The sequence below is a fragment of the Lactuca saligna genome, chromosome 8 (assembly GCF_052625555.1).
Source record: "Lactuca saligna cultivar CGN05327 chromosome 8, ASM5262555v1, whole genome shotgun sequence".
In the NCBI taxonomy this organism is placed as follows: Eukaryota; Viridiplantae; Streptophyta; class Magnoliopsida; order Asterales; family Asteraceae; genus Lactuca; species Lactuca saligna.
In genome coordinates, this window is record NC_136424.1 from 194821964 (window position 1) to 194848689 (window position 26726).

The window sequence follows — 26726 nt, forward strand, 5'->3', positions numbered from 1 at the left end:
TCTTGTTTTTTTTTGCGCCTCATTCATCTCGTTCTCTTCTCCAGCGATCGACTACAACATTCTCCATCAGACTCCGGCGACAAGGGTTTAGCGATTCAGGCTACAGCATTCACCATCGGACTCCGACACATGGGATGACGACGCATCGCAGATTCGCACAGCATTCACCATCGTGATTTCTAATCATCGCTGCAACGTATTCTGACCACACGTTCGAGTCCAAACAATTCAATCTGTCGATTCCGGATTCGGGATTTCTCACAATCGACTTTGACCAGCTGTCATCGGTAAGTTTTTCCCTTGGTTTCGGTTTTTCATTCCAGTTTTTGTTTGCTTACGAACATAAGAATATACAAGTTGCACAATGGTCCAACTATTTTGGTTTGGGTTTTCCTTTCCTGTGTTTTGATTTTTGCCCCTGTTTCATAAGTGATCATACAAGCTGGACCATTTTGCCCCTGTTTCAATCCTAATTTTTGCCCATGTTTCATTCCATCTTTTTCATGCCTGTTTCAATCCTGTTTCATTCCAGATTACAATTATTTTCTGCCCATGTCTAATTACCATTTCTTTCAAAATTTCACAGATTAAAGGTTGTTAATGGCATCTAAAAATTCAACTACACAATCAATGGATTCAATAGCTACTGGTTTAAAGAGGAATTCAAATGATATTGCTTGGGAATTTGCTATTTGCCCAGATCCTACAAACTTGGATAAATTGAAGTGTACATTGTGTGGAAAAGTTTATAGTGGGGGGGCTTCAAGAATGAAACAACATATTGCTCATGTGAAAGGAAATGTAGCTCCATGTCAAAAGTCTACCAAAGATGATCAGTTGAGATGTCGAGATGCTATCAATGAAGGAAAGTTAAAAAAGAAGGGAAAACAAGCACATGATGAAGCGTTAAGATCGGAGGTGAGATTTGATACTAATGAAAACATTAGTATAGACACGGATGAAATAGAGAATAATTTTGGGAGCTTGAGGGAACCATATGTTATAGGCCCGATGGATAACTTTGCAAACACATTAAACCCTGAAGAATCTTTGAAGTCGGGAAAAGGCAAAAAAGTTGATATTAACAATGCTATTCGAAAAGAAAGAATATCAACTGTGAAAAGTTTCATTGGTAGGTGGGCATATGAGTGTGCAATTCCTTTTCATGCCTTCGAAAAGGATAGCTTTAAAATGATGGTGGAGGTAATCGACCAATATGGAACCGGGCTTCCAACTCCTACTAGGTATGAGTTGAGTAACACAATTTTAAAAAAAGAAGTTGAAAGAACAAAAAATTTAGTGAAAAAAAATGAAGAAGAATGGAAACAAGATGGATGCTCGATTATGACGGATGCTTGGTTTGATAGAAAGAGGAGGAGCATTATGAATTTATGTGTCAATTCAAAGATGGGTACCGTTTTTTTATCTTCAAAAGAATGTTCGGATGAAGCACATACAAGTCAACATATATATGAGTATGTGGAATCTTGCATTCAAGAAGTTGGTCCCGAACATGTTGTTCAAATAGTAGCCGATAATGCCACGAATAACATGGGAGCCGCAAAGTTGCTAAAAGAGAAAAGACCAAAGATTTTCTGGACATCATGTGCGACACATACCATAAACCTTATGCTTGAAGGTATTTGTAATTTTATTTATTGTGTTTTATAATTCTATTTGTGTTTTTAATCGTGATTATTTTTTGAAGGTATTGGTGGGCTTCCAAGGTTCAAGAAAGTCTTAGATCAAGCAAAGAAACTAACCATCTTCATTTATGCCCACCACAAAACGTTAGCTATGATGAGAAAATTCACTAACAAAAGGGATATCATCCGACCGGGTGTCACGAGATTTGCTTCCGCCTATCTAACATTACAAAGTTTGTCTGAAAAAAAAAGAGCAACTAAGGCATATGTTCTCTAACAACGAATGGGAAGAATGTAAATTTTCAAATGCAGTTAAAGGGAGATCTAGTCATACATTGGTGACAGGTTCCACATTTTGGGCGGGTGTGGCACTTTGCTTAAAGGTGTTTTCCCCTTTGGTGAAAGTTCTTCGTATGGTTGATGCGGATTGGAAGCCCTCGATGGGTTTTGTTTATGGTGAGATTAAAAAAGCAAAAAAAGAAATCATTGATGCTTTAGGCGGTAACAAAAAAGCATATGAGCCTATCATAAATATCATATCAAAGAAAATGAAAGGTAGACTAGATTCAAAATTGCTTTTGACGGCTTATCTTCTAAATCCTTATTATCATTATAAGGATCCGCAACTCCAACATGATCCCAAAGTAATGGATGCGGTTCTTGAGTTTTTTGATACATTATTTGCCGGAGATTTAGAGATGCAAAAGCAAGTCGTGACTATTGAGTTGCCAAAGTACAAGAAAAAAATGGATAGATTTGGTCGGGAACTTGCAGTTAAAGCATGTGAAGCTAATGACGCTGACTATGATCCGGGTAAAACATTTTACTTTTGTTTAATTATTTTATAAAAATTCATATTTATCAATTTATGAATCTAATAATGTGATTTATGTTTAAAAATCATAGCAATTTGGTGGGGTACGTTTGGTGGAGCAACTCCTCATTTGACAAAGATTGCAATAAGAATTCTTTCTTTGACTAGTAGTTCATCTGGATGTGAAAGGAATTGGAGCACCTTTGAAGGGGTTAGAATTCAAACTTCAAATTTAAGCAATTTATTTAAATTATAATTTTATATCATAATATTGTATATTTTTTACCATTTATTTTTTTTACGTTTGTAGATTCACACGAAGAAAAGAAATAGGTTGGATGCAAGTAAAATGAACAATCATGTTTATGTCCAATTTAATGCTAATTTGATGGAAAAAACAAAAAGAGAAAAGAAAGGAATATGGAAGTGTTATTAGCTAATGATAGTCACACGACTCAAGAATGGATTGTTGATTGTGGTGATTGTGATGAAGATGGAGTTGGCATAGTTGGTGATGGTCAAGGAACCGATGAACTCGGACAAAGTTCAAGAACAAGAGAACTTTTAGATGAAGATTTTGCGTCAGGTAGTGAGGAGGAAGTATTTGAAGAAGTTGATTATGAATCGGATGGAGTTCACATCATGGAAGAATACAGACATAAAGAGTAGAAGCCTGTGAACAATCAAAAGTTTGATCTTATAAAACTTATTTTGGACTTTGTATGATGCTTTATGACCTGAATATGTAAACGTTTATGAATATTTACTTACTTTGGACATGTATTGTTTTATGACTTGAATATGTAAAAGTTTATGGATATTTACATGTTTTGTTAGTATTTTGTTTAGAGATAATCATATGATATAGGTAATATTTAAGTTTTTGTTTTTACAATTAAGGGTCCCCGCCTAGGCGGCGATTAATCCCCGCCTAGACCGATTAATCGCTTGACCCCAGTTGACCGCCGAGGTACCGCCGAGCAATTTTTACAACCTTGGGAATTACACCAATTGTTGTATCATCCCGCCAATCAAATGTATACATTCAGATGTACTGTACTTCTCCATACGAACTACTATTTTACCAGACGTATTCTAAAGGCAAGATACCTATCTTATTATATCCTTCGATAGGTATCATTCACTATCGTAAGCCATCTCATTTCCTCTATTTTCTCGGTCTACCATGGCTCGCATCTCTTCCTGGATTTCTTCCATTGTGATAGGTTCATGTGCAGGTGCAATGACCGATACATGTCCCATCACATTCTTAGGCTCAGGTTGTCATCTTCCTCTTGTTTTTTACACCCAAGCAGACATTCAGTGTACCAAGACGAGAATTTAAGATAGGAAAGATTTTATTTACGATAGACGTATAAATCTCCATATTACTCCGAAACATTAAATGCTAGTTCTAATATTGTAATGATACGTTTAGAATCCTGAGCACATAAGGCTTCCAAATCCGATCGGCAACAAACCATAAATCCAAACAAATAATAGCACTTAACACATCTTTATAGCTATAACATAAATCATTTAGCACATAAAACATTTTAGGCATCTTTCGTAAAATAAACTAGTGCTGGTGTCTAAATTATAGCAGAGACTCATCTCACAATCATCGCTTAGCATTCTAAGTTTAAGTCTAGAAATAAATCCTTATTCCTAGTTCGCTTAAACTAATGCTCTGATACCAACTGCGACATCCCCATTTTCACTGCCAGAAAAGACCGATTTTGTTTATGCTTTATAAAAATTAGAGTACCTCTTTTAATAAAAATGTTGCGGAATTTGTTCCCAGTAAAACATGATAAATACGTTATCAAAGCATTTATGAAGAAAAGTATTTTTAATTTGTTTTAAAACATTTGGGATGCCACCGTCAATGCAGAAACATAAGCATAAACAGAACTTACATTTATTTACACTAGTGATCTACATCTCTTTAATCTCTCAATGTAATGTGACTTCATCTCAACACCTGTAATATAAATAAATTGAGTGGGTCATGTTGGGAAACCTGGTGAGTACATAGAAGTTTCAACCCATAATAATATAATTATTATGTTTAAACAATCAAACAATCGACCCAATTACCCATCCCCATTATCTTCGTTACTCTTAAGGATCTATTCTAAGAATCATCTATCCCGCATTCGTTCATTCTGAAGTCCTTTGCTTCCAGAGTTATAGGACTGGCACTAAATCCATAACTGCCAATGCTCGTTCGTAAAGCACTAATTCCATAGCTGCTGGGTACTAAATCTATAGCTACCAGTATTTATCTAATAGGTACTAAGTCCATAGCTACCAATTCCTAACAGGTACTAAGTCCATAACTACCAGTGTTTGTCCAATTGACACTAAGTCCATAGCTGCCGATGTTATTTATTAGAAACTAAGTCTATAGCTGCCAATGTTTACTCACATAATCTTTTATCTCTCATCATTCATCTATCCATCTCATACCCAACATACTTGTGTATTTAAAATACGTATACAGTTCAAATCATTTAAAACATGTGTAAAAAAATGGTCTTCCAGCATAGACAGGAAGTATTCAGATAATATGCACATATAGCACGTAGTTTATATAAAACACTTCATATCTATGTGTAAGATGAAATTAACTATGCACTCACCTGAGAAAGTGATGACTCGGTACTCGAACAACGCTTCGTTTACTTTAAAATAATTTCCTTCGACGAAATCTAGTATTATTACCACTAGATTTTAGTCTAATATTTACCGTGACTAATTATTAGTCTTATTATTATTAATATATAAGCGTTTAAAAGTTACTTTCCATCCACTATGTACAGACAGGGGTCGGACATAAAAGACCGGAGGGCAGGACCATTTTGGCGTATAGCACTTCTGAAATCCAACAACCCTATGCAGCCATTTAAACCAGATTCTCCGTACCGCGAGTAGTTAAAAATATATTATAAAGACACTTATATAAGTCATAATAATAGCTCAAATATTTATTATACTTTTATAATAACAATACTAATTTTAAAGATAAACTATATTTAAAATAGGGTAAGCATAACTTACTTACAAGGAGATGTTAGCTAGGAGTCGGGCTCTGCAGGGGCAGAACTTCATCAATAAATCCTTCTAAGAAAGATTCGTGCAGCGCTTTAGCAGTTACCTTACTATACTAAAACTACTGAAAGAGAAGTCGAATCACGAGAGACCGAAATGGTCGGGTGATAAGGAGAGAAAGACTCTTGAATCAAGATAATGGTGCAAGAAATATGAGAGCCCAAACCTCTTATTTATAGTAATTGAATTTACAAAAACTACCCTCCATAATTACTTAATGACCTTATAGTTATATAAACAACTAAACACCCCATTATAATACTATTTTAAACAGATTTAATAATATTTGCACAAAACTAATGTCGAAAGAACTCAAAATTAGTCTTATCATGACTGCATCATCGATACCTTTCTAATGATATATACATATGTATATATATATATATGTGTACGTATATATGATTTATACTTTATTTTAATACGCAAATATGCTATTATAATTTGTAACTCGTTCATACGAACTCCATTACTGACGTTATTTATATCCACGTGTATGTGGAGACGTACTCTACAACTTTCGTTTAGACTCCGTCCGCTAATTTTGACTTTATTTTTAAAGTTATATTTTTAACAAGCAGGAACAAGATTGGTCCGTTAAAATCTTATAAATTCTTCATCCGATGTCCATTTTCATCTGTCTCTTTATCGTTATTCTAATAATAATGAGATCTTCGATTCTCGTTTAGGTTGTGTTGGCTAAAAACCGCTCGCTCTAATACTCAAACTTCGGGTTGTACACCGCTAAGCTGATACTTCGAAAAATCATAACTTCCTCATACGAAGTCAGATTTGGGCGTTCTTCTTATGGACGTTCTCCGGTTAACATATTCTACGACTTTCTTTTAGATTACTAAGGCTAAAAGTCACTCTATCATAAATTCACTATTTACGTCTTCCCAGTGTTGTGTCGGTTCCGTCGCGAAACTTCGACGGGTCATAACTTCTTCGTTATAACTCGGATTTCGACTCTCTTTATATGTATGGAACCCTTGAGACATATTCTAAAACTTCGTTAAGATTATTTATTCTAAATAATCTTTTGTCGGAAAGTCGTTTTCAACCCCTATTATCTCTAAATTGACTAACCCGGATCTACGGGCGTTACAATTATCTCCCCTTTAAGATGAGTACGTCTTGGAATCATCAACGAAACAGGACTCACATGATGACTCTATACGTTATCTCTTCATCCTAAGTAATAACCATAACTGTGATGTTTCTTCGAATGAGTATCTAACTCTAAGACTTCCTAACTGCAGGCGGTGCCGGATCTTGGACCCGCTCTCTATCTTATGTTAGAATTCCAATCATGATCTTCATGTCGTGATCTCGATCTTTATTGGAGACTCCTTTTTAACAAACTTGAGATAAGTTTCTTCCTTCGATTATCATAATAGACTCATGGGTCATGTTCTAATGACCTCTCATCGTATGATGCCTCGCTTGGACTCAGGTCTTTTAGAGTCAAATTCCAGAACAGACTATACCTTCCATCATGTTCTAATCACATCTTAAAATGTTGCGTTTCTAGCTACAAGTAACTTTTCGCGATACCTCTACTGATCACTTTTTTTTTTATTTCAATCTTCCGTCTTAAGTCAGATGCTACCTCGAACTTGATTCTCTGAACCACATAACATACTCAGCGTAGTCGAACTCAAATTGATACGACCACTAGGGTCGGAATAACAATCATCTTCTTAGTCATTACCGAAAAGATGGTAATGACATACTTGAATAGAACGAAATCAGTTACTAGATTCTTGGTAACCTTGTGACTTTCCCTGATCCAAGCGTGAGTCTTGTGCTTCTGGTAGTATATGCATCTACTACCTTTCACACCTACTATTACTTGTCCCAAGTATTGTCTCGCAGTCGCTAAGTCCTAAAATCACAAAACAATTTAACACATACGAGTGTGTCCAAATAATCATAAAAATTTCCCTAGACTTGACCAGGACTTCTTCCAGGCGTATCTTCAATCATCAATTCTGCTTCAACTCAGTTGGTGATGGAAATTCCAGATGATAGGAAAACTTTAGGAATTACACCAATTGTTGTATCATCCCGCCAATCAAATGTGTACATTCAGATGTACCGTACTTTCTAGACAAACTACTATTTTATCAGACGTATTCTAAAGGTAAGATACCTATCTTATGATATCTTCCGATAGGTATCATTCACTATCGTAAGCCATCTCATTTCCTTTATTTTCTCGGTCTACCATGGATCGCATCACTTCCTGAATTTGTGATAGGTTCGGGTGCAGGCGCAACGACCGATGCATGACCCATCACATTGTTAGGCTTAGCTTGTCATCTTCCTCTTGTTTTGTACACCCAAGCAGACGTTCAGTGTACCGAGACGAGAATTTAACATAGGAAAGATTTTATTTACGATAGACGTATAAATCTCCTTATTACTCCGAAACATTACATGCTAGTTCTAATATCGTAATCATACGTTTAGAATCCTGAGCACATAAGGTTTCCAAATCCGGTCGGCAACAGACCATAAATCCAAACAAATAACAACATATAACACATCTTTATAGCTATAACATAAATCATTTAGCACATAAAACATTTTAGGCATCTTTCCTAAAATAAACTAGTGCTCATGTCTAAATTATAGCAGACACTCATTTCACAATCATCGCTTAGCATTCTAAGTTTAAGTCTAGAAATCAATCCTTATTTCTAGTTCGCTTAAGCTAATGCTCTGATACCAACTCTGACATCCCCATTTTCACGGCCATAAAACACCGATTTTGTTTATGCTTTATAAAAATCAGAGTACCTCTTTTAATAAAAATGTTGCGGAATTTGTTCCCAGTAAAACATGATAAATACGTTATCAAAGCATTTATGAAGAAAAGTATTTTTAATTTGTTTTAAAACATTTGGGATGCCACCGTCAATGCAGAAACATAAGCATAAACAGAACTTACATTTATTTACACTAGTGATCTACATCTCTTTAATCTCTCAATGTAATGTGACTTCATCTCAACACCTGTAATATAAATAAATTGAGTGGGTCATGTTGGGAAACCTGGTGAGTACATAGGAGTTTCAACCCATAATAATATAATTATTATGTTTAAACAATCAAACAATCGACCCAATTACCCATCCCCATTATCTTCGTTACTCTTAAGGATCTATTCTAAGAATCATCTATCCCGCATTCGTTCATTCTGAAGTCCTTTGCTTCCAGAGTTATAGGACTGGCACTAAATCCATAATTGCCAATGCTCGTTCGTAAAGCACTAATTCCATAGCTGCTGGGTACTAAATCTATAGCTACCAGTATTTATCTAATAGGTACTAAGTCCATAGCTACCAATTCCTAACAGGTACTAAGTCCATAACTACCAGTGTTTGTCCAATTCACTAAGTCCATAGTTGCCGATGTTATTTTTTAGGAAAAACGTCTATAGCTGCCAATGTTTACTCACATAATCTTTTATCTCTCATCATTCATCTATCCATCTCATACCCAACATACTTGTGTATTTAAAATACGTATACAGTTCAAATCATTTAAAACATGTGTAAAAAAATGGTCTTCCAGCATAGACAGGAAGTATTCAGATAATATGCACATATAGCACGTAGTTTATATAAAACACTTCATATCTATGTGTAAGATGAAATTAACTATGCACTCACCTGAGAAAGTGGTGATTTGGTACTCGAACAACGCTTCGTTTACTTTAAAATAATTTCCTTCGACGAAATCTAGTATTATTACCACTAGATTTTAGTCTAATATTTACCGTGACTAATTATTAGTCTTATTATTATTATTATATAAGCGTTTAAACAATACTTTCCAACCACTATGTACAGACAGGGGTCAGACATAAAACACTGGAGGGCATGACCATTTTTGGCGTATAGCACTTCTGAAATCCAACAACCCTATGCGGCCCTTTAAACAAGATTTTCCGTACCGCAAGTAGTTAAAAAGATACTATAACGACACTTATATAAGTCATAATAAAAGGTCAAATATTTATTATAAATTTATAATAACAATACTAATTTTAAATATAAACTATATTTAAAATAGGGTAAGCATAACTTACTTACAAGGGGATTTTAGCTAGGAGTCGGGCTCTGCAGGGGCGGAACTTCATCTCTGAATCTTTCTAAGAAAGATTCGTGCAGCGCTTCAGCGCTTACCTTACTATACTAAAACTACTGAAAGAGAAGTCGAATAACGTGGGACAGAAATGGTCGGGGGATAAGGAGAGAAAGACTCTTGAATCAAGATAATGGTGCAAGAAATATGAGAGGCCAAGCCTCTTATTTATAGTAATTGAATTTACAAAAACTACCCTCCATAATTACTTAATGACCTTATAGTTATATAAACAACTAAAGACCCCTTTATAATACTATTTTAAATAGATTTAATAATATTTGTACTAAACTAATGTCGAAAGAACTCAACATTAGTCTTATAATGACCGCATCGTGGATACCTTTCTAATGATATATACATATGTATATATATGTGTACGTATATATGATTTATACTTTATTTTAATACGTAAATATGCTATTATAATTTGTAACTCGTTCATACGAACTCCGTTACTGACGTTATTTATATCCACGCGTATGTGGAGACGTACTCTACAACTTTCGTTTAGACTCCGTCCGCTAATTTTGACTTTACTTTTAAAGTTATATTTTTAACAGGCAGGGACATGATTGGTCCGTTAAAATCTTATAACTTCTTCATCCGATGTCCATTTTCATCTGTCTTTTTATCGTTACGCTAATAATAATGAGATCTTCGATTCTCGTTTAGGTTGTGCCGGCTAAAAACCGCTCGATCTAATACTCGAACTTCGGGCTGTACACCGCTAAGCCGAAACTTCGAAAAATCGTAACTTCCTCATACGAAGTCAGATTTGGGCGTTCTTTTTATGGACGATCTCAGGTTAACATATTCTACGACTTTCTTTTAGATTACTAAGGCTAAAAGTTGCTCTATGATAAATTCACCATTTACGTCTTCCCAGTGCCATGTCGGTTCCGTCCTGAAACTTCGACGGGTCATAACTTCTTCGTTATAACTTGGATTTCAACGCTCTTTATATGTATGGAACCCTTGAGAAATATTCTAAAACTTGGTTAAGATTATTTATTCTAAATAATCTTTTGTTGAAAAGTTGTTTTGGACCCCTATTATCTCTGAATTAACTAGCCCGGATCTACGGGCGTTACACTTGAGAAATTTTGAGTTGGCCAATTTCCACTTGTTCACGACTAAAGTGAAAATCTAAAGCTATGTGTTTTGAACGAGTGCTTATCACTGGATTCTTTGTCATGAAGATTGCTCCTACATTATCACATATGAGTAATGGTGGAGCTGTGAGAGGAACTTGAAGATCAGCAACCAATTGTTTGAGCCAAAGAAGTTCAGCAGTTGTATATGCTAGTGACCGGTACTCCACTTCAGTACTAGAACGTGCCACCACCCTTTTCTTGCGTGATGTCCAACTGATGAAATTAGTTCCATGAAAGATAGCATAGCCATATTGAGAACGACTATCATCGAAATCAGAATTCCACCCGAAGTCAGAAAAATCATGTAATCCTTTGGCATTCGTAGCTTTGAAATGTAGGAAATAATGTTTGGTGCCATTTAGGTAACGGAGAATACGTTTGACCACTTGCCAATGGCGAAATGTTGGAGAATGCATATATTGACAGACACGATTTAGGGAATGTCAGGTCTCGTGATGGTGGCATATTGCAAGGAACCCACAATCTGTCTGTAAAGCTTTGGTTTTGAGAATGGACCACCCTCTTTGATGAGACGAATGTTTAGATAAGAAGGTGTGGTAACTGGAGATGAAAATGACATGTTGCTTACGTTTAGAATGTCTATAACATAGACTCCTGAGATAGCGTCAGTCCGGACTTGGTTTTATGAATTTGCAAGCCAAGAAAGTAATGTAAATCAACCATGTCTTTCAGAGAGAACATAGAGTGAAGATGACCGATAAAGTTTGAAAGAATAGAGTCATTTGTTCCTATTACAATCATATCATCAACATATCCTAGAACATAGATGGTGACTGTTGGTGTAGCATGATCAAAGAGAGAGGTGTCAGATTGACAAGCACGAAAACTGATATGTGCATAATTAGTTAATTATTTTATATATATTCTTAGTTATTTTTGGTTAATTATGAGAATAATATGGACAAAAGGTACTTAAAATGCTTTGAATTGTGTTTTCGGTCCAAAGGATATGCTTGGAGGCAAAAAGGAGAAAAGGAAAGCAAGTGAAGATTAAAGAGTGAAAGAAGGATCTACTCGGCGAGTAGAACGACCCTACTCGGCGAGTACACGACGATATACCGAAGATAAGTATGACTGCTAATTCAAGACGGATAAGTATGCACCTACTCGGCGAGTTTATTCTGCTACTCGCCGAGTACCCTCTGTTTTGGGATATCTTTAAAAGACGAATCTTTATCCCATGGGACAGAACCCCTGGCGATTTTTGAAGGATTAGCTGCGACTAAAAGGTTCAGAAGACGCTAAGGAACCCTAAGCTTCAAGAGTTGGAAGAATTCAAGCAATTAGGTTAATTCTACCACTTAGGCTTAGGAATTAAACATGTTTGCTTTCATAAACTTTGTTTTTGTGTTTGTTTCTACTGCAACTATGAGCTAAACTCGTTTTTGTTTCTGTTTGGGGAATACCAAAGAACTCCTATGGTTTAATTATAAATTCTTACTTAATTGTCTATTGGTGATTTATTAAATCAAGTTTGTTAAAGAACCTTATGTATTAATCACTACTATTTTCTGTTAATTGGAAGGCAATTAGGTTGCATGAACATCACTTAATTGTTAACCTCATATGTCTATGTGAATGCTAAAACGTATGCTTGGAAGTAATGAGTATGAAACTAAGATTAATAAGAAAATAGGAAGATTAATGTGTGAGCTTGTTTGAGAAACCATCAACAAGAGGTTAATTGAATTGATAACTTAATTAACCATTACAAATTTTATTTAATCCAAATAATTAATCTAGGGAATTAATTAGTTTAAACACTTGATCAACGCTTAAATTAGTTAGTTGTCTAAGGGTTAGGAGTAATGAATATGAACCTAACTATTATCATTGGTAACCAATAGCAATTAATCAACCTTAACTTAAATAACCATAGGAGTGAATTGGTTGAACCTAAATAGAAACATCTTTATCAAATTTGGTGAATAGTTGTTGCTTTAGTTAATTAGTTAATTTAGTTTGTCTAAGTTTCTAGTCTTGCAAAACTAGAGAAAAACCCTTTACTTTTATTATTTGTTTTAGTAAAAATTAGCTATTAGTTTAATTGCCGTTCCCTGAGTTCGATACCTTACTTATCAATCTATACCACTTAAAGACAGGTTCACTGCTTTTGTGTGCTCAAATTATTAATAAAAAGTAGGGATAAAACTAGTTGAATTTACACACATCAAGTTTTTTGGCGCCGTTGCCGGGGAACGGTTCTAAATAATTAAGCTAATTCCTAATTTTTTCGTTCCTTTGTGTGAGTTTACTTGCATAAAGTTCATTTATTGCAATTTAGTAACTGGTAATTAGGTTTTAGTATCTGTTTTAGTTAGGTTAAAACTTAGAATTTTTTTTTTTTGAAATATCACTGATACTCGCCGAGTGCACTCGCACCTACTCGGCGAGTAACAGTTTAGTTAGCAAATTTTTTTTATTTGTTTACAATTTTTTTTGTTCTTTTTACGCTTTTTATTTGATCAATTTCAGGACTTTCATGACCAGAGGAGCAAACACACCACTGGTACCCCCGTTTGAGGACCCCGAATCCGCATTGAAAAGAAACAAAGGGAAGGACGTGGAGAGTTCAAGAACACCAAAGAAATCACCATTGTCCAACTTGAAGACTGTTTTTGGGAAAAAGAAGAGCAGCAAATCAGGAGCTTCTAGCGCTTCCTTGATAATTGAGGAGCCAATTCAAGAAGATATTGGATACGAAACCGAGGAAGAAGAGGAGGCAAAGTACGAACAAGAAACCGAATCGGAGGAAGAGTTAGCATTCACTATGGCTAACATTGATGAAATTCCCATGGGAGAATGGAAGAAGAGGATGCGCGACGACCATGGCCCGGGACTTGTGCAACCCGCAATTCCCGCAACTGCCACCTTCGAGCTAAAAGGTCATATCCTAGCTTCACTCAAGGAAATACCTTTCTATGGGAAGGATCATGAAGATGCCTACAAACATTTGGATGAAGTAAATGATGTTGCTGATTATTTCAACATTCCAAATGTAACCCGCGAAACTCAACTACTTCGGATGCTTCCGGTAACCTTCAAGGGTGCTGCTAAAGACTGGCTCAAATCACGTTCCCCCGGGTCAGTCACTACTTGGGCCAGAATGAAGGAAGAATTTATTGATCACTTTTGCCCACCATCCAAGATAGCCAAACTCAAGAAGGCCATTGCAAACTTTGAACAACAAGCTGGAGAGTCATTATATGAAGCATGGGAGAGGTACAAAAGTCTGCTACGAAATTGCCCACACCATGATCTAAACAGCCAGCAAGAAGTTTCCATCTTTTATGATGGAGTCAATGTCACGACTCGGCAGTTGCTAGACTCGCAAGGCCCACTTACAAAGAAGCCACCCCCGGTGATTAAAGAATTGATTGAGGAATTCTCTAAACACTCTAGAGAATACCACAACCCTAGGAATGATGTCACGAGGGGAGCCGCATACGCTGCTACTGAAGATCTATCCGCGGTCATGGCCATGTTAAAAACCATGGATAGGAGAATTGACAAAATGGATCAAACTATCCATGCCATACGGGTGGGTTGCGAGAATTGCAATGGACCTCACCTCACTAGAGATTGCGATTTGGATGAGAACGGCAACAAAAAGGCACAAGTATGTTATTCGAGTGGTGACCGGTATGATGAGGACTGGCGCAAACAAAAGAAGGAGTGGCTGCCTTACGAAGAGTACAAGAAGGCCAAGGAGGAGAAGTACAGACAAAAAGGGAGAGGCTTTTACCAAAAGGAGGAGCCGGTGCAAGAGAAGAAGCCAAGCTTGGAGGAAATGCTAACTAAATTTGTCGCCGCTTCCGAGAAAAGACATAGTGACCACGATGCTGCTATCCGAGAAACAAGAACAATGCTCAGGAACCAGCAAGCATCCATCCACAACATAGAAACGCAGCTTGGGAAACTTGCTCAACAACTAAACCAAAGGTCACCGGGTGAGTTTCCTAGCAAAACCGAGAACAACCCACGAGGCGCACAAGTGAATATTGTTACCATAAGAAGTGGGAAGATTATTACTCCCCTGGCCCCTATTCGAACTGAAGCAACCAAGGACTCACAGAAGGAAGGAACGGAAGAGCAAGTCGAAAACCAACATTTACAATCTGAGAGTCCTACTCGCTGAGTAGGACCGATGGACTCGGCGAGTACCTCTGCTAAAACAAATGAACAGCCACCCTTGAAACCATACCAGCCTCCAATGCCATACCCAGCCCGAGCCAAGAAAGAGAAGCAGGAAGAGGAATATCAGAAGTTTCTAGATCACATTAAAACTCTTCAAATCAATATTCCTTTCATTGAAGTCGTCATGCAAATGCCCAAGTATGCAAAGTTCCTTAAGGAACTCCTCACTAACAGAAGAAAGATGGAGGAAGTGCAGAAGGTAGTACTTAATGAGAATTGCTCCGCCACAATGCTAAACATATTACCAAAGAAGAAGGGTGATCCGGGGAGCTTAACTTTGCCTTGCCAATTTGGCAACTTGGCTGCAATTCATGCCTTAGCTGATTCTAGAGCAAGTGTGAACCTTATGCCATACTCGTTCTTTAAGAAGCTGGACCTCCCGGAGCCAAGGCCAATTCGGATGGCAATTCATTTGGCAAACAAGACTGTTACTTTCCCAAGAGGCATTTGTGAAGATTTGCTAGTGAAAGTAGACAAATTTGTCTTCCCGGCTGATTTCATCATTCTCGACATGGAGGCGGATCCGCAAGTGCCAATCATCCTTGGAAGACCCTTCCTCAACACCGCTAGCGCTATCGTAGACATGAGAGATTCTAAGCTCACATTGCGAGTTGGGGACGATTCAGTGACATTCGGGGTAGACCAAGCCATGAAGTACTCAAGGAGTAGTGATGACACGGTGTTCTCAATCGACATGCTTGACGAATTATTGGAAGAAGACATACCTGAAGATTCCAGCAAGTTTGCAGCTTTTGACGAAGTATTTAATCCAGAAAAGGACTTATTAGAGATTGAAAGACTGCTGGAAGAAGCGGAGTATGAAGAAATAAAGAACCAAGCTGAAAGCCCTACTCGCCGAGTAGACCCGATCTACTCGCCGAGTACATCTGAAGAAAAGCCAGAAGTCGTGAATGCCGCCACCAACTCGCCGAGTACCAAACCTGCACTCGGCGAGTCCGTCACTATGCACAACAAATTGGAGCTCAAAACACTACCTGACCATCTGGAATATGCCTTTCTAGAAGAAGGAAATCAGAAGCCGGTGATTATAGCCTCGGATCTATCCAAGACGGAAAAGGAGGAGCTTGTACGCGTGTTGAAGAAAAGGAAAAGAGCCATCGCATGGAGCATCTCCGACATCAAGGGAATAAGCCCATCCTACTGCTCTCGCAAAATCAATTTAGAAGAAGGATCAAGGTCGGTGGTGCAACATCAAAGACGATTAAACCCGAACATGCAAGAAGTCGTCAAGAAGGAGGTGGTCAAGCTTTTGGATGCAGGAATCATCTACTCCATCTCCGATAGTCCATGGGTGAGTCTGGTCCAAGTGGTGCCCAAGAAGGGAGGAATGACGGTCATTACCAACGAAAAGAACGAGTTAATTCCAATGCGAACGGTAACCAGTTGGCGAGTGTGCATCGATTATCGAAAGCTAAACGATGCCACTCGCAAAGACCATTTTCCCCTTCCTTTCATAGATCAAATGTTAGAGAGACTATCGGGCCATAGCTACTATTACTTTTTAGATGGGTTTTCAGGGTATTCCCAAATACCCATAGACCCAATGGACCAAGAAAAGACCACCTTTACATGCCCCAGTGGGACTTTCGCCTATAGACGCATGCCATTTGGACTATGCAATGCACCTGCGACATTTCAAAGGTGCATGACCGCCATATTCCATGATATGGTGGAAAAATTCATGGAGGTCTTTATGGATGACTTTTCTGTATTCGGATCTTCTTTCAATGACTGCCTCACAAATCTTGACTTAATGCTTGCTAGATGTGAGAAAACCGACTTGGTCCTAAATTGGGAAAAGTGTCACTTCATGGTCAAGGAGGGTATAGTTTTGGGACATAAAGTCTCTAAAAAGGGAATTGAGGTGGATCGGGCAAAGATAGACACCATTGCCAAATTACCCCCACCAACTAATGTGAAGGGCATTAGAAGTTTTTTGGGACACGCAGGTTTTTACCGGCGTTTTATAAAAGATTTTTCCAAAATCACGAAACCTCTAACACAATTATTACTAAAAGATGCAACCTTTAATTTTACTAAAGAGTGTTTGGAGGCATTTGACTTTCTAAAGGAAAAATTAACTAATGCCCCGATCATTATAGCACCAAATTGGAACTTACCCTTCGAGATCATGTGTGATGCTAGTGACTATGCACTAGGAGCGGTCCTTGGACAACGGGTTGATAAGCACTTTCAACCCATCTATTATGCAAGCAAGACCTTAAATCCTGCCCAAGAGAATTATACTACTACCGAAAAACAACTGTTAGCCGTAGTTTACGCTTTTGACAAGTTTCGCCCTTACTTGGTTTTATCTAAAACCACTGTTTTTACTGACCACTCGACTATCAAGTATTTGTTTTCCAAACAGGATGCCAAGCCAAGACTAATATGATGGGTGCTGCTTCTTCAAGAATTCAATATAGAGATACGAGATAAGAAAGGAATGGAGAACGTAGCGGCCGATCATTTATCTAGGCTCGAGAACCCGAAATTGCAAGAAGATAAGGATGGAGACGACTTTCCGGATGAATACATAATGGTGTTCGTGGGAGAGGAGCCATGGTTCGCAGACATAGCTAACTATTTAGCTACAAATTACGTCCCGAAGGATTATAGTAGTCAGCAAAAGAAGAAATTCTTCGCGGAGATCAAATATTACTTTTGGGACGATCCATACCTCTTTCGAAGCTGTGCGGACGGAATTATAAGAAGATGTGTGTTCGAGAAGGAGAGTCGAAGAATACTAGAACATTGCCATAGCGGGCCCACGGGAGGACATCATGGAGCACACTATACCGCAAAGAAGATCTTTGACATTGGGTTCTATTGGCCTACAATCTTCAAAGATGCAGCCCAATATGTCAAAGAATGCGATTCTTGTCAAAGGGTGGGAAACATTTCATCTCGTAATGAAATGCCACAACATAGCATTCAAGTGTGTGAGGTATTCGATGTGTGGGGCATTGACTTTATGGGACCATTTCCCACATCCAAAGGAAACAAGTACATCCTAGTGGCGGTAGATTATGTTTCGAAATGGGTGGAGGCGCAGGTTTTACCTACAAATGACGGACGGGTAGTGGTACGATTCTTAAAAATACTATTCTCCCGGTTTGGTGTTCCGAAGGCCCTAATTAGTGACCGGGGCACACACTTTGCCAATGATCAATTGGAAAAGGTGCTCAAGAAATATGGGGTAACCCATAAGTTCTCCACATCATACCACCCGCAAACGAGTGGACAAACAGAAGTGACCAATCGAGCCTTGAAGCGTATTTTAGAGAAGTCGGTGGGAAGCAACCGCAAGGAATGGTCGGATAAATTGGATGACGCGCTATGGGCATTTCGTACCGCCTTCAAAACACCTATTGGTACTACACCATATAGGTTAGTTTATGGAAAGCAATGCCATTTACCTATTGAAATCGAGCATAAGGCATATTGGGCGTTAAATAGGTGCAACTTTGACATGGAAGAATTGAAGACCAACCATCTAATGCAAATGAATGCCCTTGAAGAACTCCGAAATGAGGCTTATTCTAGTTCGTGGCTCTATAAAGAAAAGACCAAGAGATGGCATGACAAAAGAATCAAAAGCAAAGACATCCATGAAGGCCAAAAAGTACTACTTTTCAATTCCCGATTAAAACTTTTCTCAGGTAAACTCAAATCAAGGTGGGATGGTCCCTTTTTGGTCAAGACGGTGTTTCCTCACGGGGCTATAGAATTGATCTCAAGAGATGGCACACCATTTAAAGTCAATGGTCATAGAGTGAAGAAATATGAAGAAGGAGTCCCCCGAAATGAAGGATTGGAGGAGTTGCTGCTGTGCGGAATCGCAAACACGTAGACGGGGCGGAGTCCAGCTAATGACTCCATCAAAAGAAGCGCTTCTCAGGAGTCAACCCGAGTTTCACGTTTGCATTTTCTTTCCTTTTCTTTATTTTTCATATTGTTTTTTTTCATTCTTCTTCATTTATTCTACTTCTCTAAGTGCTTGAGGACAAGCTCTACTGAAAGTGTGGGGTGGAAAGGCTAAACAAAGGAATTCATATAGTAAAATTGGCAAAATTTAAATTTTTTTCAACCTGAGACATCTACTCGGCAAGTACATCGGCTATACTCGGCGAGTATATCGGCTATACTTGGCAAGTAAATGTTCACTTACAGCCAAAAGTCGATAACACGCGTGTCTACTCGGCGAGTAGATCCATTCTACTCGGCGAGTAGCCGGTTTAAACCCAGTAAATTAAAACCTGTAAAAATTATTATTATTCATCATTTCATCTCCACACTCGCCGAGCATCTCCTCTCAGCCGCATCTCAAGGGTTCTTCAAGATTTCTTCAATTTTCTTCTTCTTTCTCTTCATTCAAGCAACAAGGTAACATTTTTACCCTTTAATTTTATGAAAGGTCCAATCTTTATCACATATCTCCCCATATTTGGTATGATTTCGGATTTGGGGAGTTTTTCCCAATTTTTAGGGCTTTCATTTACTCATGAATTAGAGGTTATTTGGAATAATTTCTTCAAGATCTATGGTTAGATACACAATTACAACAAAACCCTATGAACAAATTGGACTATTACACAGATTACACAGATCCGATCTCGATCTGTCAGAATGTTCATACTACTCGGCGAGTATGTTCGTGTACTCGGCGAGTAGGTCCCAAAAAGATAAAAAAATTTCCTGTTTTTAATTATGGGGTGTTGTTTGTTGCTGTGTTTTTGGTATGTTTATGCAGATAGAATGGCAAGGAGAGGACAGTCATCACGTGGAGGAGGCCATGGTGATATGCCATGGTTAGCCTTTCAACAAATCACCTCCAATTCCTCCAAAACTCGAGCCCTAAACAGGTTGGAAGCGCTGCGACAGAAAGAAATCCACCTGCCCATTGCAGTGGATTGGGGATGGATGGGCAATGTCGGCTTGGAAGAGGAACTTACTCCATATTTGGTGAAAGATTGTAACTTGGGATATGCCAACATCACTTGTGATGGTTGGTTGCAATTGTTTAAAATCCAAGAGCCAGTCTACGCGGAGTTGTGTTGGGAATTCTTTGCTACCATTTCATTCCGAGGTGGTAGTGAGTATTACAATCCAAACACGATCTCGTTTTCTTTGGGAGGAGAGCTGCGACAATGCAGCATGGTTGAGTTCTCTTGGCGGTTGGGCATCTACGATCAAGACATGTCGATGACGGAATACTTTGAAGCCTTCTTGGAAAATACCCACAAAGAACTTCCCGAGGGGGTGGTGGCGTCGACATGGTGGAGTACAATTGCTAACCGGGTCTACATACCTTCCACTGCTCAAGAAGGTCATATCCGTTCTCCAATCCATCGACTCATTCACCGATTCGTTGCAAGCACGATCAATATGCGGAAGGATGGGGATAAAGTGCCCACCCTTGATATCTTTTACTTGTGGAGTATTATCACTCCTGATGTCTTCTGCAACCTTCCATATTGCATTGCTAAATTTCTTGCGGAGGGAGCGGTTAAGGAGAAAATAAACTCGAAGATCAATGGGGGCATGTTCATTACTCGGCTTGCGAGATCATTTGGGATCTTGGAATTGTCGCAAGCTCAAATGCTAACGATTATCCACCCTCCTCCGTTCAACACTGCACTTTATAGGAGGGCTCGGATAGTGGAAAATTTTGGTGATTCTTTTACGATCCCGAATGAGGATGAGTCGGCGGTCCCCGAGGAGCCGGGAAGGCGGGTTAGGCCGAGAAACGAGCGGGTACGAGAAGACCCACCGGTTATTCCGGTGGAGGATAACGAGGGATGGAACCAAGTGGAGTATCGATGCTACTTGGATGATATAGGGCGAGGGGTTAATTACACCAATCAATCCCTCGACTATCTTTTCCAACAAATGCCTATTGCCCCGCGACCGGGACCCGGCTATCCTTACATTATGGATTGGGACGAAAGGATGCAAAGAAGGGGTGGAGAAGGAGGTAGTGGAGCTGGAGGAGCCGGGATGGAAGAGGAAGAATGAAGATTTTATTTGCTTTTGTTTTGTTTGATTATGATGTTTGTTTTAAGACAATTGTTGACATGTTGAATTTGGCTATGTGGTTGGAATATTAGTGTTACTTTTAGTTTTCTTTTCAGGAATTGAAGCTAGGAAGCATGCTATATAGGAATGGTCAAGAGAGGAATGAGAATCTTTATGAGTGCTTATGGAGTCTTGTTCCTAGGATCGAGTCCGTACGAATCGAGAGTTTATTGAAGTGTTACTGCTTAGGGAGTTTACTGGAGAGTACATTTATATTTACATGTCAACACTAGAGTAAAGAGAGACAGCAGTTCAAAATAATTCTGGAACTATACGCTCTACTCACCGAGTGCACTAAAACTACTCGGCGAGTACATCTGCTTCTGCACGACCTACTTTGCCAACGAATTCTACTCGCCGAGTTTGATCGCCTACTCGGCGAGTAGCCTGCTGCAGGAGGAGTTTCTGATTTGTTTTGGCTACTTTTTTCTGTGCCATTCATATATTCTTTATGAATTACTACTGAGGATTGTGCAACAACCCTTTTTCCTTGGAGTTTTCGAGCTATCAACCACACGAGACGTATGACACCCGTGCCATGGATGAGCTGTTCCCATGGTTAAAGTCACTAGAAGAAGGAGTTGAAGAAGAGAGTGTCAACCTAGCGACTGCTACCCCAGGGGAGTTTGTTCTAACTTTCTCTCTATTTACATTTTTTTTAGTTGTTATAATATGCAATGAGGGCATTGCATAAAATAAGTGTGGGGTAGGGGGTTAGTCACACCTTAGAACATTTAGAATCTTAATTTAGGCTAATTTTTTAAAAAAATTTGTTGCATACCAAAAATGCTTAGGTCTTTAATTAGAAAATTTTGGTAAAAGTTAGGATTCCATATTAGAATTGTGTTAATAATTGTATGAAAACCCAAATGTTTAGTTGAGCCTATATACGTTCTAGTGCATTTGTGGCTTCCTTATTTCAGTGAAATCATGAGACAAAAACACGACCTTGCTCAGCCTGAGGGATGCAATATGTTTAGCAGCCTAAACCTGAAATGTATCCAGGAAAGTTTTTATCATTAGCCAATAAAGGTTGAGATTGAGCGCCCCTGCTTAAGCATGTAGGGATTTGAGTGAAAAAAAAAATTGAGAAATATATGAAAAAAGAAAAAAATTACTAGAAAAGTTATAGGAATTTTGGAGCAAATGAAGTGAAGATTAGAAGATTGAAAATTCCGAGGAAATTCAAAAAGTTGAAGATACCAAAGATCAAACAACAAAGGTGGTGAATTCAAAGAAATTAAAGATCAAATTATCAAGAAAATGAAGAATTCAAAGAGCTCCATAGTGGTATCATAAATTGTAATTTTCTAGATTATGTATGCTTGGGTTGCTCAATTAAAAATACCTTGAGGGTAAAGAGATTTTCTGAGGATGGATTCGGAGGGTTGCATAAAATGAGCATAGTTCGGGGTGAGTGGGCGAATGTTTATGAGGATTGTGAGTATTTGAAGTATGGGGGGGTTTTTAGGAATTTTAGACACAAATGCATGCGTTGCGGTCTTGGCATAATGGCTGGGTTGGATTGGAGTTATTAATGTGATTTTAATGTGTTTAAAATTTAGTTTTGCTTGGGGGCAAGCAAAAGTCAAGTGTGGGGTATTTTGATATGTGCATAATTAGTTAATTATTTTATATATATTCTTAGTTATTTTTGGTTAATTATGAGAATAATGTGGACAAAAGGTACTTAAAATGCTTTGAATTGTGTTTTCAGTCCAAAGGATATGCTTGGAGGCAAAAAGGAGAAAAGGAAAGCAAGTGAAGATTAAAGAGTGAAAGAAGGATCTACTCGGCGAGTAGATCGACCCTACTTGGCGAGTACACGACGATATACCGAAGATAAGTACGACTGCTAATTCAAGACGGATAAGTATGCACCTACTCGGTGAGTTTATTCTGCTACTAGCCGAGTACCCTCTGTTTGGGATATCTTTAAAAGACGAATCTTTATCCCATGGGATAGAACCCCTGGCGATTTTTGAAGGATTAGCTGCGACTAAAAGGTTCAGAAGACGCTAAGGAACCCTAAGCTTCAAGAGTTGGAAGAATTCAAACAATTAGGTTAATTCTACCACTTAGGCTTAGGAATTAAACATGTTTACTTTCATAAACTTTGTTTTTGTGTTTGTTTCTACTGCAACTATGAGCTAAACTCGTTTTTGTTTCTGTTTGGGGAATACCAAAGAACTCTTATGGTTTAATTATAAATTCTTGCTTAATTGTCTATTGGTGATTTATTAAATCAAGTTTGTTAAAGAACCTTATGTATTAATCACTACTATTTTCTGTTAATTGGAAGGCAATTAGGTTGCATGAACATCACTTAATTGTTAACCTCATATGTCTATGTGAATGCTAAAACGTATGCTTGGAAGTAATGAGTATGAAACTAAGATTAATAAGAAAATAGGAAGATTAATGTGTGAGCTTGTTTGAGAAACCATCAACAAGAGGTTAATTGAATTGATAACTTAATTAACCATTACAAATCTTATTTAATCCAAATAATTAATCTAGGGAATTAATTAGTTTAAACACTTGATCAACGCTTAAATTAGTTAGTTGTCTAAGGGTTAGGAGTAATGAATATGAACCTAACTATTATCATTGGTAACCAATAGCAATTAATCAACCTTAACTTAAATAACCATAGGAGTGAATTGGTTGAACATAAATAGAAACATCTTTATCAAATTTGGTGAATAGTTGTTGCTTTAGTTAATTAGTTAATTTAGTTTGTCTAAGTTTCTAGTCTTGCAAAACTAGAGAAAAACCCTTTACTTTTATTATTTTTTTTAGTAAAAATTAGCTATTAGTTTAATTGCCGTTCCCTGAGTTCGATACCTTACTTATCAATCTATACCACTTAAAGACAGGTTCACTGCTTTTGTGTGCTCAAATTATTAATAAAAAGTAGGGATAAAACTAGTTGAATTTACACACATCAAAAACCATTGGTGACAAGATAGGCTTTTAATTTTGTGAACCAAGCTCTGGGTGCCTGTTTAAGGCCATATAATGCCTTATGCAACTTACATACATGATTGGGATGCGTTGGATCTTCAAATCCTTTTGGTTGTTTCATATACACCATTTCAGATAAATCACCATTGAGGAATGCATTACTGATGTCCAATTGTTGTATTATCCACCCCTTAGAAAGAGCAATAGACAGTACTAACCGAATTGTTACGGGTTTTATTACTAGACTAAAGGTGTCAAAGTAATCGATACCTGCCTCTTGACTAAATCCCCGAGCCACCAATCTCGCCTTATGTCTTTCAATTGTGCCATCCGGTCTTTTCTTTAGCCTGTAAATCCACTTACAACCAACAATGTTAGAGTTAGTGGGGGCATGGAACAAGAGACCGGGTGTTGTTGTTGAGTAGCGCATCATATTCAGCCTTCGTGGCATCTCGTCAACACTTGGATTTGTTTGCTTGAGAGAAAGTGCTCGGCTCAATATGAATAGGTTCTGACGTGTTGGCAAGAAGAGCTTTTGGTTTGAGTGAGTTTGTGCGAGCCCTGGTTACCATGGGATGTTGAGTGGTGTCAGATGGACGAAAAATTGAGGTTTTCGCATCAGTACGAGCTCTGGAAGAAACAGGCGAATGTTGATAAGTGGGACTGTTGGAGGTAGAGATGACTAGTGTTAGGGTAGATGACGAGCTAGGCTGTGGAGTGGGATTTGGACTGTTTAGAGTTGGATCGGATCTAGTGGGTGACAATGGCATGGTTGGTCCAGGTTCAATTGGGCCAGTAGGTACGGAAGGCGCCGATGGGTTGATATTGGCTAAAACCCTGGGAAGATTTTCAGCTTGTTGAGAATTATTGTGTGAGACTGGAGAGGCCGAATGAGTGTAAGGGAATTTGTCTTTGTCAAATACAACATGTCTAGAAATATAGATTTGGAAGTTTGTTGATGAAAAGAAATGTAGCCCTTGTATGAGGCACTATATCCCAAGAAAATGCACGGTTTGGACCTAAATTCGATTTTGTGGGAGTTGTATGGACGAAATAGGGGTAGCATAGACATCCAAATGTTTTAAGAAAATCATATTCGGGAATTTTGTGGTAAATTTTTTGGTATGGAGACTCAAATTTAAGGAGTGGTATTATGGTTCTATTACGCAGATAAGTGGTAGTTTTGAAAGCATGTTCCCAAACAAGTTTGGAATAGGAGATTGGGCTAATAATGTGAGTCCCTTTTCAACTATGATTCGATTGTGTCTTTCAATTGCCCCGTTTTGTTCTTGTGTATGAGGACAAGACACACGATGTATGATACCATGCGTTTTAAGAAAGGTGGAAACATTCCTATACTCACCCCCCCCCCCCCCCAATCGGTTTGCATGCTCTTAACATCATACTCAAATTGAGTTTTAATCATGGTACGAAACTCAATAAATGTTTGATATACTTGTGATTTGTGTGATAAAAAATACACCCATACAAATTTCGAATAATCATCCATGAATAACACAAAATAACGAGGGCCATTAAAAGACAAAACAGGAGTTGGTCCCCAAACATTAGAATAAATTAATGCAAAAGGTTTAGATGAAGTAACATGGGAAGTAGGAAGATGCAGTCTATAAATTTTTCCTATTTGACATGAGTCACACCATTAGGAAATTTATTGGAAGAAACAGGAATATTAAATGTAGAGACTATGCGACGTAAGATGGATTCATGTGGATGAGCCAACCGCTTATGCCATCCATGTAAAGAAGTGCGACTGGTGTGAAAGACTTTTGGAGAGAAACGAAAATGATGAAGTGGGAACCGATAGAGACCATCTTTTTTGTCCCCTTGGAGCAGAGTTTGACCCTGCAATGTCTTAACGGAACAAGATTTAGGCCAAAAAGTAACATATACGTCATAGTCATCGGTTAACTTGGAGACACTAAAAAGCGATTTAGTGAGTCCAGGAACAAAAAGAACATTAAGCATTTTAAGATTTGGTAAAGAAGAAGAGCCAGCATGAGAGATGGATAAGTAATTACCATTGCCCACTTGGACTTTATCATCACCAGAGTAGGGATCAACAATATTGAGCTTTGAGATATCAGGAGTCACATGGTTAGTGGCCCCCGTATCTACATACCAGGATGGGTCAAACACAGTAGAGGAGCTTTGACGTTGGGTTAAGTTGGCTTGGTGAGGATTGGTCCTGGGATTTGGGCGCCTTGATGGGTAATCGGTCTGGTTTCCCCTCTGCTAACAATCAATGGCCTCATGGACTGGCTTGCTGCACAGTTGATAGGTGACTCGTTTCTTTCTTCAATCTGAGTTACGAGTAGAGTAAGAAGAACTGGACCCTTGATTCGAACTGGCATGTGACTTGTAATTTGAGCGGTTGACCGTAAGTGCAGCGGGACTTGAGGGTGGATTAGCTGAGGCAAGGCGGAGGTGTTCTTGCTCAAGTCGGGCCTCCTCCTGAAGTAAGTAACCAATAAGATCATCAACCGTAAGTGCCTCCGATTTCATCATGAAAGCAGTGATAAAATTGCCATAGGATGA

The 26726-nt window shown here is 38.2% G+C and overlaps 1 protein-coding gene and 1 non-coding gene across 2 annotated transcripts; one reads left to right on the forward strand and one right to left on the reverse strand.

The window, feature by feature from the left end:
- Positions 1 to 600: 600 nt before the first annotated feature.
- Positions 601 to 3129, forward strand: LOC145010410 (uncharacterized). Its single transcript, XM_078968955.1, has 6 exons — positions 601 to 1639; positions 1709 to 1908; positions 2030 to 2459; positions 2553 to 2671; positions 2771 to 2821; positions 2866 to 3129. Exons 1-6 carry the CDS (start codon positions 601 to 603, stop codon positions 3127 to 3129), a joined length of 2103 nt encoding a protein of 700 aa, XP_078825081.1.
- A 10929-nt stretch (positions 3130 to 14058) lies between these two features.
- LOC145013455 (small nucleolar RNA R71) lies at positions 14059 to 14165 on the reverse strand. Its single transcript, XR_013665014.1, has one exon. It is a non-coding gene; the product is annotated as a small nucleolar RNA R71 (small nucleolar RNA).
- Between the last annotated feature and the right edge of the window lie 12561 nt (positions 14166 to 26726).

Bases quoted from the DNA above. Each gene is read 5' to 3' on its own strand.
- LOC145010410 (XM_078968955.1), top strand. From the start codon at position 601: ATGGCATCTAAAAATTCAACTACACAATCAATGGATTCAATAGCTACT. The intron at 1,640-1,708 runs GTATTTGTAATT...TATTTTTTGAAG, and splicing joins CATAAACCTTATGCTTGAAG to GTATTGGTGGGCTTCCAAGG. The intron at 2,460-2,552 runs GTAAAACATTTT...TAAAAATCATAG, and splicing joins TGACGCTGACTATGATCCGG to CAATTTGGTGGGGTACGTTT.